The sequence below is a fragment of the Mus pahari genome, chromosome 5 (genome assembly GCF_900095145.1).
Source record: "Mus pahari chromosome 5, PAHARI_EIJ_v1.1, whole genome shotgun sequence".
NCBI lineage: Eukaryota > Metazoa > Chordata > Mammalia > Rodentia > Muridae > Mus > Mus pahari.
This window is the reverse complement of record NC_034594.1, coordinates 61389360-61401540: the sequence shown is the minus strand read 5'-3', so window position 1 is coordinate 61401540 and position 12181 is coordinate 61389360. Positions and strand designations below refer to the sequence as shown.

Sequence of the window (12181 nt, the reverse complement as noted above, 5' to 3'; positions counted from 1 at the left end):
CTGTTGCTACAATAAACACCATGACCAATAGCAACTTATGGAGGATAGGTTTAAGGTTTGGGTGTACACATACAGGGAATAGTCCATCATTGAGGGACATTAGGACAGAAAGTAAAGCAGAAACCACAGAGGGATGCCACTCAGTGTCTCACACTCGGTACTTGGTTAGCTTCTTTATACAGCCCATGTCCTCCTGACCAGGCATGGTGCCACCCATAATGGGCTAGATCTCCCTCATCAGTCATTAGCCAAGACAATCTCATAAATATGGGCACAGGTCAATCTCACAGGCAGTTCACATGGGGTTCCCTATTCCCAGGTAACTCAAGTTTGTATCCAGTTGAAAAGAAGAGATGATCAGGATACCTGGCAACAAAAGCAGATGTATGGAGAAGCGTCTGATCTATAACAGTCAGGTCTACTCCTGCGGTGGTTGTTCTAGAGATGAGGGTGTAATTAACCATGCACACATGAGTTGGCAAAGGTCTGAGTGTGGACTCTCTGCTTGTCAAACTTGTCACACAAGTCTTCTGTGGATAGTGAGCATTTCTTGTTTGGACCAGGAGACCATGAAGAAAAGGAACACATCAAGAGTGCAATAAACCTAAACTGCAGTGCAGGCTCTTCAAGTATGCATTTGCCTACGCTTGAAAGGGAGAGTTTGCTTTTTATGCCAGTATTTTCTTGTCTCTATCAGTCTTTATCATCTATATGTATGTATGTGGGTCAGGACCCATTTGGGAGTCTCATCCCATATAAGATATTTACATTATGATTCATAACACTAGCAAAATTACAGCTCTGAAGTAGCAATGAAATAATTTTATGGTTGGGGGTCACCACAACCTGAGAAACTGTATTAAAAGGTCACAGTATTAGGAAAGCTGAGAACCACTGTGCTAAATGTTATAAAATTATGCAATATGTCTTTGTATTATAGACTATATTTTTTCTTTACTTAACTACAACTCTCTGCATTTTGCTGACTTTTTAAAAGACTGTTAGAAAGTACACTTTCTTCCTAAAAATTCCAAACTGTGTAATTGTGCACAATTAATAAAATCTTTAAATCTATCTTGAATTATTACTGGTTTATATTGCTTGTTAATATCTCTTGGGTTCCTGCTGTCATTTACATTGCATACTTAATTTAATAACATTAAGTAGCACATAAGAAATGATCTTGACCCAGAACTATGACAACTCCTCATAGCTCCAGTTCATCATTCTCTTTACCACGAACAGACACTGTAGGCTGCCTTTTTTATGGCGACTGGGTGACTGTCTTGTTTTGCATCTCACAGTATACTTTCTGTCTAAAAGTCAGAAAATGGCTGGTAACTTTTAGGTTAGTGTGCTATGTCTAAGTTCAGAGGAAAGGAAATTAATTCAGACAAAAGAAAGAGATCACAGGTTTGGGGGTTCAGTAAAAGCAACACACCAGTGTATCTCCAAGTCTGTGTGGGACCCTCTGAGAAGTTTCTTGAGAAAGCATGTTGTGATTTAGTTTCTCTGGGTTGAAGTCTGAAATTGTGAATTTCAAAGGCGCATCTGGAAAAGCTGAGACTTCCGGTCCACACCCCGCACTTTGAAATGAAAGGCTGTGTACCACCACGCTTGAAAAACAGTTCAGATCACAAACGTGCATAGCCAAGTTCTATCACCACCCAGTGGGGGTTCCTGAACCTTTATGGGAATCATTCACTTCTTTATAATATCATTTTCCCCACTATGACTCTAGTTGCAATATCCAATCAAATGTCCATGCATGACATATAGATAAGAAAGTTAAACTACTTCAGAAATTGGCTTGTGGATGTCTATGTGCAAGTATCCTGTTACATGGCCTTGTGCTCCCTACTTATGAACACACAACAGAACTGAGGGTTCTAAATCACAAGTTCACTAGCATTAGACATGATTAGTGCCAGCCACAGGAGAGCATAGGATTGAAATGTCATCTTTAAAAGGTGACCACTCAGATAATAAAATATTTATTCCCAAACATTTCTAATTCCACTTAGGGATTCGATTTCTCCCATGTCCATTAAATCTTATTTCCATTTTGAGATATTTCCTCTAAAATCTGCTGTAAATTCACACATTATTGCTATTATTTTAAAATGAAGCTACATACACTGGGGCATTGGCTCAGTGGGTAGAATGCTTGTTGTAGGAATGTGCTGGCCTTTGTTCAGATTCCCTAGAACCCAAGAAAAAGTCAAATGTTTCAGCAGTGCAACTATAACCTCTGCTGGGAGATGTGAGCATAGTAGTGAGTGGATCCTGGGCTCTCACTGGCCAGCCCAAAATGAAAAGGTCCAGGTTTGAGAGAGACCCTGACTCAAAAAAAAGAAGCAGTGGTAAAAGAGAGGAGAGAGAGAGAGAGAGAGAGAGAGAGAGAGAGAGAGAGAGAGAGAGAGAGAGACACCCAGCATCAACCTCTAGTTCCCACATGCACATGCTCTTAACATGAGCACCAGTACATACATACATATACCTGTATGTATACATATACATATGCACAATCTCACTCACACACAGTGGGGGAGCTTACTAGTTATTGCCCTGTATAAACATAATATGAATACTGAAGATGAAACCTGGGAATAGGCAGGCGTCACTCTAAGCCTGAACAGTATCATCATGTCTACCTGAGGCACTACCCTGTCATCTAAGTTCCTTTGTCACTGTCCTTTCTATATGTCAGCGCTGTAGAGATCACTGGCATATCTTCATATTTCATGTTGGCTCCTTCTTCAGGCGGGTAGCACCAGTATGACACCCAAATAGAACTGAGAGCTACTTAACTGCACATCCAAAACACACCAACAGAGGCTTCGTCAACAACTAGCAAGAGAGCAAAGAATAATGTTCTGGGAAAGGGTCTCCATTTATTCAAGAGAGTCAGTCCTGAGCCTGAGTACCCCTTCTATAAGCCTTCAGGGAACCCTCTTTCTGATACTAGACCCTAGCCTACCTCTTCCCCCTGAGCATTTAGCCTACAAAACATATTATTATGACTTTCTTCTATTTTTGACATGCAAATCTCTTTTTAAAGGCCTCTATCCAACATTGAAACCCACTAGTGTTTTATCCAAGGACCCAAGAACCGTGTCTTTAAAACCAGTGCCCCTCTCCACACCCTCTAGGAGAAAAATGGCGACCTAATATCTGTAGGTCATTGGCCCCAAGATAAAAAACATTTCACTTCTCCCTTGTGTAAAGCCAAGTAACAACCACAAATGACCTAAAATCCTGTTTCTTTTTGATTCATCGCAGTGCAGGTCTGAGTTCTGTGTTCATCCCAGTTATCACAGTAATCACCAATAAACTCGACCTTCCCTGTACAGGTTAGAACAGTACATTTTATTTTTGCTTTCATGAGAAAAAAACTCAAATATATGAGACAGCCAGTTGTTTTCTTTTAAGTAAAACTTCCTTCTAGGTGGGCCACGTTCCAAAATGCCCTATGATTTTTAAAAAAACAGTTTCTGAGCAGGAGCTCTGAAGATACTTCAAATCATTTTAAGAGCCCCTCTCCTTTTCACAGGAGAGGTTAGGAAGAAGAAAATGGTCACCAGCATTGTCTTTTCCAGTCAATTTTGAGGAAGTGCTTCTTTTCTATCTGCTTTTAGTGTCCTTGGCTACCAGATATCTGCTTGGTCCAGTGTGCAAGAGGGAACAGACCAAACAGTACCAACTGCATCATCTTTGAGATCAACAAGTTCTTAATTGGTCTGGAAGTGGTGCAGGAGCGCCAGCTCCACCTGGAGACGAACGTGTCGAAGCTGGAGAATGATACAAGCTGTTCTCTGTCTTCAATTGAAGAAGATTTCCTTACAGCCTCCGAGCACTTGGAGGAAGAAATCGAGGTGGAGGACTGCAGAAGTGGTAAGACATTGCTGATAAACCAAGTGTGTCCCCCGAGACTATTCACCCTACCCCTTACTATGACACTGGTGAGAAAAGTTTCCAGCCATGTCAGCTTGGTTGATGCATTAGTCCCGGCTTGCTGAAGTTTGATGGGGCAGTAATAATAATAAGAGAATGCTGGTGAGCATGCTGACTAATGCATTTAAGACAGCTTAATGGTTAGATGGATACTGGCTCCAAATGATGCCTTAGGGATGCTGAGGGAAATCTGTGTGCTCTTAAGGGAAACCTTCCTACCCACCAAGAGAATGCCTCTTCCCAAGAGGAAGGTTAGTTTCCCTGAAACTGCCAGGAAAGCCAGTATTCTTGACTGGAATCAAGTTGGATTGGCTTGGATTCAAATCCCAGAACTTCCTCTGAGGCTGAGAGACCTAAGGCTTCTCTCCAAACTCTCTTAAGCTTTGGTTTCAAAAAGTACTTGTAGTTGGTGGTGGCTGTGCAATTAGAAAGCACTGACTGACCCAGCAAAGTGCTCAGCAGTGGTTTACATCCACTGACTCAGTGACAGAACTCAGTTACATCCATTGACTCAGTGACAGAACTCAGTTACATCCACTGACTCAGTNTGACTCAGTAACAGAACTCAGTTACATCCATTGACTCAGTAACAGAACTCAGTTACATCCACTGACTCCGTGACAGAACTCAGTTAAATCCACTGACTCGGTAACAGAACTCAGTTACATCCATTGACTTAGTAACAGAACTCAGTGCTCCTCTTCCCACCATAAGTCACAGAGAAAGAAATCGCATAAAGTGTTGTGTTGTTGCTGAGTCAGGTCCTTTGCAAGGTTCACGGCAAACCTTTGCACCAAAGCTCTTACTGAAGTTCTTCTAACCCTCAACCCTACCCTTATGCCTTCCTTTCCCTAGGACGAAATCTCCTGCATCACTTTCCCAAGAAAAATGATGACAGGCTATCATCCTCAAACACCTTTCTCCCCCCCCCAACCCTCCCGCCCCGAAACCCCAGCATTTGTGTACCACATTAAAGGTGTTTTATAATACCACAATCCGTAATGAAACTCAACATCCTTATCAGATTCACTTTACCTGATGCAACAGCCCCAGAGCTGCATGCAAATTTAGAAAGCAACTGTTAGTTTGGGCCCATTAGAGTCTGCTCCCTGAGAAGTAACAGTGTTTCTCAATTTCCCTTCACTAGGTTTGGAAACGATAAACCTGTCAGCTAACGTGTCAGCTAATGTTTTGGAAAGTAAAAAGCCAAAGGAAGCTGCCCAAGAAGGATGGGATCACCACAAGGAAAAGTTGCATTGTGCTTTAGGGGAAAAACACATTAGAAAACACCGGATGCCCTCCACGAAAACAGAAGGGTCAAAGGAAAATACAGCAGAGAACACGGCCTTGAAAAGTCTCAATCCTTCAGTCAGGCCATCACACCTGAAAAGTGAATCGGTGGGGAGCAAGCAGCCAGCCACAAACGACTCCTACCCGGAAAATATCAAAGGGGAACTAGAAACATCTCAGATGCTGTTCATCCCTAGAGATGCCTATCTCTCCATGGTTAAGAAAGATGTACTTTCTTCGCGTGGTGTACTCACTGAACAGGGAAGCAACCACAGAGACCATGACGTTACTCTAAACTCTCTTCCTCCCATTCAAAATGGAGAAGCCACCACCGGAGAGTATGCTACAAACTTAGCAGAATCTGTAATGCAAGATGCCTTCATCCGATTGTCTCAATCGCAACCCACACTCCCCCAGGAATCTGCAGTCAGTTTCTCTATGGGCAGTGCTCTCCTTCCCAGTGGCTGTTGCACAAAAGATATGGTGGTCCCTTGTTCATGGAATGAGCTACCCAAAATTGTCATTGTGCAGAGCCCAGATGGCAGTGACACAGCCCCTGAGCCAAGTGTCTCCTCCTGGCCTGATATGGAAGTGTCTGTTGAAACCTCCGGCATCTTTTCTGCAGACAGTTCCAGCAGACCCACTCAGAGTGCCCTAGAAGTTGCATTGGCTTGTGCAGCCACTGTGATTGGAACCATTTCCAGTCCACAGGCCACAGAAAGATTCACCATGGAGCAAGAATCCCTGGTATCTACCTATGCCCAGAGAGGCAATGGGGTACAGCAAACGCAAGCGCCCCAAGTATTCATGGCACCTTCTAGAACTGAGTACTCCTTCCCATCAGCTCTGTGTGGCATGACACAAGTGGCAAGTGCTGTCGCTGTCTGTGGCCTAGGTGAAAGAGAAGAGGTAACATGTTCTGTAGCTCCAAGTGACTTCTTGCCTACACCTGGGGCTTCTGAAGAAATATCCTCCCTTGGAAGTTTAGTGATGGAGAGGAGCACAGAACTGGGGAAGGAAGCCATTGCAGAGGCTCTGCTCAGAGAGGCTACTCTGGTTTTAGCAAGGCCAGATGCTTACAGCAGCCTTGGTGAGCTCTTGGAATCTGTGAACCAGAGAATCATAGAAACCACTTCTAAAACCCAGACCCTGTGCACAGAAAGTGTTCGAAGGAATGAACTGGCACACACCTTGTCCAATGTCATCCTCAAGCACTCCGTGGATGAACTTCACCAGAAAACTACAATGGCTCACCCCACTGATGAAAGGCATCCCTGTGGAACTCTGGACACCTTGATGGAAAGTGTGAACCAGCTGCTGCACAATGTGATCTGCTTCACATTCAAAAAGATGAATCACATCGTAACACTCGGTGAGCATCCCTCATTTGATCAGCCTGCTGGTCAAGCCTGGGTAAAAGCCTCAGCATGCCCCAGCAGCCAGCCTCTTAGCAGTGCACACGGCACTGGCCTTGTCATCAGAGATCTTGTAGAGGATGCATCTCCTAAGTCAAACAAGGGCAGAGCAAGGCCAGAACGGGTCAACAACCCCAGCCTGCAATCTGAATTCTCCTGCGGTCATAGAATGCTTGATTCAACTGCTAAGACATTCCCCAAGGAAATATATCTGAAAGGGATTATGGGAGAGGATACCAGGAACCCTCATCATACACTAAGTTATGACAGCAATGAACGAAGAGCCTCTACAGACGTAGGAAAATTGACAACAGCAAGCGAGGGTTGTAGCGGTTTCCAGGAAACTGAAGACAGCATTGTTCCAAACATCCAAGAGAAATACATCTGTGCCACACCCCTAAACAATGAAGCTCAAGTTAACCTATCCTTGTTAGGGGATGACCTGGCTGTTCCTGCTCAATCTACTCTAGAGGCAAAGCAGTCCGAGGTCTATGGCATCACAGACTTTGCGGAAGAATTGGCAGAGACTGTTGTCTCCATGGCAACCGAAATTGCAGCAATCTGCCTTGACAACTCCAATGGCAAACAGCCCTGGTTTTGTGCTTGGAAAAGAGGGAATGAGTTTTTGACTACGCCTAACGGATCCTGCCGATCCTTGAAGAGGAAGAAGGAAAACTCAAGCGCTGGAAGCACCGTGAGGAAACATAAGCCACCTCGTCTCAGTGAAATCAAGAGAAAAGCCGATGAGCACCCAGAGCTGAAGGAGAAGTTGATGAACAGAGTCATGGATGAGTCCATGAACCTCGAAGACATCCCTGATTCCGTCAGTACCTTTGCCAATGAAGTGGCAGCCAAGATCATGAACCTCACAGAGTTCTCCATGGTGGATGGGGTGTGGCAAGGCCAAAGTTGTTCCCGGAATCGGCTTCTGGGTGGCGATAGGTGGAACCGGCTGAAGGCCTCAAGTTGTGAGAGTATTCCTGAGGAGGACTCTGAAGCCAGGGTCTTTGTAAACAGCCTAGGTTTGAGTACCTTAAGCCAACCAGTTAGCAGGGCCAGCTCTGTCTCCAAACAGTCCAGTTGTGAGAGCATCACCGATGAGTTTTCCAGGTTCATGGTGAAACAGATGGAAAATGAAGGGAGAGGGTTTGAGTTGCTGCTGGATTACTACGCAGGCAAAAATGCCAGCAGTATCGTGAGCTCAGCGATGCAGCAGGCATGCCAGAAAAATGATCACCTCAACGTGAGACCGAGCTGCCCCTCTAAGCAATCCAGTACAGAGAGCATAACGGAGGAGTTCTATAGGTACATGCTAAGGGACATTGCGAAAGAAAGCAAAGATGGCGCCTCATCCAGACGAAGCAGCCATGATTGGACCACCGGCTTGCTGTCTCCTTCTGCACGATCCCCTCTGTGTTACAGACAGTCATCTGTGCCTGACAGCAGGTCCCCATGCTCTAGATTAACAGTAAATGCGCCTGTCAAAGCCAACTCCTTAGATGGCTTTGCCCAAAACTGCCCTCAAGATTCTGTAAATGTACAGCCAGTCAATAGGGCTTCCTCATCCGGCCTCTGCAAATCAGATTCCTGCTTGTATCGCAGAAGTGGGACTGACCAGATCACAAACATGCTAATTCATGAAACATGGGCCAGCTCCATTGAGGCTCTCATGAAAAAGAACAAAATCATTGCTGATGATAGCGAGGCAGCTAATGCCAGTCCTGGTCCTGTTTCTGGGAGCTCTTCTTTGCAAGTAGAGAAGTGCGCCAACAAAATAGCCACCAGCAAAGGACACAGGGGGCCAACTCTGCTTGTACAGGAGTCTGTTGATTACCAGAGAAAAGATGCTGTTACTGAAGGCAGTAATTCCCCAGTGTCATCTCCAAGCAAAATGGCTCCTGTTAAAAAACCCAGTGGTTTTGATCCTAGAAGAGAAAACTCTGCGTGCCACAATGCTGTTGGGCTCAAAACCCCTAGGCGGTCACTCTGCTCAAGGGATGTGCCTTTGATTCAGATAGAGGCAGATCAGAAAGAAGAGTGCATTGGAGAACCTGAACCCTTCCTTTCCCAAAGTGGCTCCCTAGAGGAAGCAGGACACCAACCTGAAGAAACCATTCCAGATGTGGCCAGAAGTGAAGACACAGCCCTGAGCACCTGTCAGAGCTCTCGGTAAGTTGATCACCTCTTAGACCATACAGGGCTCATACTATTCTGTGTTTACATCTCCCTTAGGGTTAGCGTAAGTCTTAGGGAGGAATGCAAGGGTGTCATCTGTGTACAAAGTAAATTCCCAAGACAGTAAATGACCTCCATGGGCCCTTGCACATGTGCAAAAAGGGAAGTGTTCCTCTCACCTTATCCACTGACATTTTAGTCCATCTTTCCTATGGTCCCTGTTCTTCTCTCCTGCTGTAATTGTAGACAGAGGTCATGCCCCCTCATATGCCTGCTGTTTTTTTGTTTTAAATGCCTGATCTTCCATCCACGTCCAAGATCAATAATCCTCCTGGCCATATTGTGGAATTTTATTCATATACCTATAGTGACTTTTGGCTCAAAATGCTATGTTTTTATTGCATGTCATTTAAATACCAAAATAAATAAATACATACATACATACATACATACATACATACATACATAAAGTGAATTCATCCCTACATCCAAAGGGATCAAGTCACCTCCTGGCCCCTTAACTATGTTTCATGTCTGATTACTATAAAACCAGTCAGAACCTGATAAACTTCTGGTATACCTTGCTTTTAGCTGGAAAAAAATTGGGGGGGGGGGCTATTTTGTAATTAACTGAGAATATTCATTTGAACATTCCTCAGCATTTTAGGTAATGGGGCAATACTGAAATGGGATAGGTAACTATTTGAAATTCAATAATGATTTTATTCTATAAACAACTATTTTCTTTTGAAAATAGCTATTTTAAATAAATTTTAGTTTTAGATTTTTGAGATTAATTTTTTGTTCAATCAGTGGAGTTCGTTTTCTTTTCTTTTTTTCTTTTACTTTTTCGATGCATAGCATAACTGTCAAATGGTCTATAGTGTCTCTGAAACTCTGGAATTTAGACAGGGCTTTTCCAGGAGATTGTACTGTAAGCAGGAATAAATTTTGAATTGTGGGCAAGGTAAGTCTTTCCCTTAGGCTAAGAACATCAGCTTCTTTCCTAACTTCCACTTTCTGCACACTACTCACAAGAGACTACTGTACCATCCCTTTCTTTTTAGTCCATAATGAAAGGTCAGTGAAACATAAAACAAAAAAATCTTAAAACAAAGTTCAAGCTTTAGAAACATACAATTCAAGAAATAACCTGCATAATCTTTTCAGAGATGTATGTCTACCATTCATTATTTACAAAAAGGTCTTAGATTTTTTTTTATATTTAACTGGTATAAATAAGGTGAACATAGCTATTACTAAATAGTCACAGCTCTCTAAAAATCTGGAGTACATTTGCCCATGAGCAAAAGAGATCTATGTTGAGGTCCTAAAGCACCCCACACACACACACATGGTGTCGAAAGTACAGGGTCCAGTCAGACAGGAGAATTTCCTGTTAGACAGTGCTAAGAACTTTCCTTTCCAATTGGCTAGAACCCCAGAAGCACAGAAGGAGAAGAGAAAAAAAAAACCCAAAGCACAAATAACCTTTGGCTACTTACAGTATTCATCAAAGGTTTTGCTAGAGGGACTATGGAGAAATATATCAGAGCTAACAATACAAAATAGCCAATGTATAAATTTTCAGGATTGTTATAGTTTGAAATGCATACAAAAAGAGACACCGATTTCAGCTACCTGACTTAAAATCAGCAAAAGCTGGGAGATGTTTAGTCAGTGAAGGTCAAAGAATTAGGAAGCATTGTGAACTAATATCCTACAAGCTTTATGGTTGTAGACACAATCAAATAATGATTATTACCACACAATTTTAAATTGGGTATCATTGATGTTATTTGATATACAGACATGTACTGGCTAATTTTGTGTCAACCTGACACAGGCTGGAGTTATCACAGAGAAAGGAGCTTCAGTTGGGGAAATGCCTCCATGAGATCCAGCTGCAAGGCATTTTCTCAATTAGTGATCAAGGGGGGAGGTCCCCTTGTGGGTGGTGCCATCTCCGGGCTGGTAGTCTTGGTTCTGTAAGAGAGCAGGCTGAGCAAGCCAGTAAGGAACATCCCTCCCTGGCCTCTGCATCAGCTTCTGCTTCCTGACCTGCTTGAATTCCAGTCCTGACTTCCTTGGTGATGTACCCCAGTGTGGAAGTGTAAGCTGAATAAACCCTTTCCTCCCCAACTTGCTTCTTGGTCATGATGTTTTGTCCAGGAATAGAAACCCTGACTAAGACAAGACATAACCTAGAAAAGTTTCAAAAGCTTTACATTCTGTACAAAAAGAAAAGGCTACAGCTGACTCAGATTCTCAGTCCCTGTAATCACTCGAGCATGCGACCTCTCAGGTCAAGATATAGATATATGATTCTGCTTTTCATCCAATAAAGCAGAAAGGATGTGGACTATTCACCCCAGAAGTTCAAGAGTTGGCTCTAATTACAAAGCACAGAGGCTAAGGATTAAATATTGTTTTTGTTTTATGGAGCAATATAATCACCCTATAACATGAACTACTACACTATCTTAACTAGTATTGGCTTGAACCGGTTTCCTAATCTGTTTCATTTTGCTTTATTCACTCATAAGTAGAAATGATAATTATAATATAAAATAATTCTTAAAGTTTAAATGATTTGTGTACAAAATGCTTAATATAATACTTTATTAGGAACAATCAATGAATTCACTTGGCTGCCATTGCTATTTAAAATGTCATTTGGGTGAAGGTTTGTGGTGGCTTTTGTTTCAGGAGAGGCTGATTTTCCCAAAGGGAAACCTGTCATGAACAATATAAGAGTTTCATCGAAACAAGACAATTCCTAGTATTGCCATGCAGAAAAATTAGTCACAGCTCAGTTCAACTTTCCGAGGTCAGAGTTGCTGCCATGGGATGTGATTTGTCAAAATAGCTGGAACCCAGAACTCCATTCCTCACAGAAGAGTTCATCCGACTTACATGCAAGAGTAAGGAATGTGACACGGGCAGTTTGAGTGCTGCTTGGTGGTGGGGAAAGATTAGATCTTGAAGATACTTTAGGGTCCTAACTGGGGGACATCTTCACGGTTCTTTAAAATGTGGTTAGAATCCAACTCAGTGACTTTCTTACTTTTTGATTACTTGATTTAAAAAACAAACAAACAAATGAACGAACAAACAAATGAGTCACAACTGATGATCCATTGTGGAAATCATTCCTAAATGGAACTCTCTGTTGATTCAATAATATCATATTTTGAAGATGTATAGGCTATAGTTCTCAAGTCTATGAAGAAGAAAAATAGTATCTTGTTGGTGGCCATTACTTTCTCCTTAACAGAGCATGACATGCAGTGGGGAATAAAGAGCAGTTGTTTAACTTTTGACACATCAATTCTTTTTTTTTTTTT

The 12181-nt window shown here is 42.7% G+C and overlaps 1 protein-coding gene across 4 annotated transcripts in view; it reads left to right on the top strand.

Moving 5' to 3' along the window:
• The window catches only part of Sphkap (SPHK1 interactor, AKAP domain containing), a 143117-nt gene that overhangs the window by 111223 nt on the left and 19713 nt on the right, over positions 1-12181 (top strand). For all 4 annotated transcript variants that reach the window (XM_021198487.2, XM_029538964.1, XM_029538965.1 and 1 more), the window contains 2 exons: positions 3639-3894; positions 5102-8828. In XM_021198487.2, coding sequence (XP_021054146.1) covers positions 3639-3894; positions 5102-8828 — 3983 coding nt within the window. The remainder of the gene's footprint in view (positions 1-3638; positions 3895-5101; positions 8829-12181) is intronic.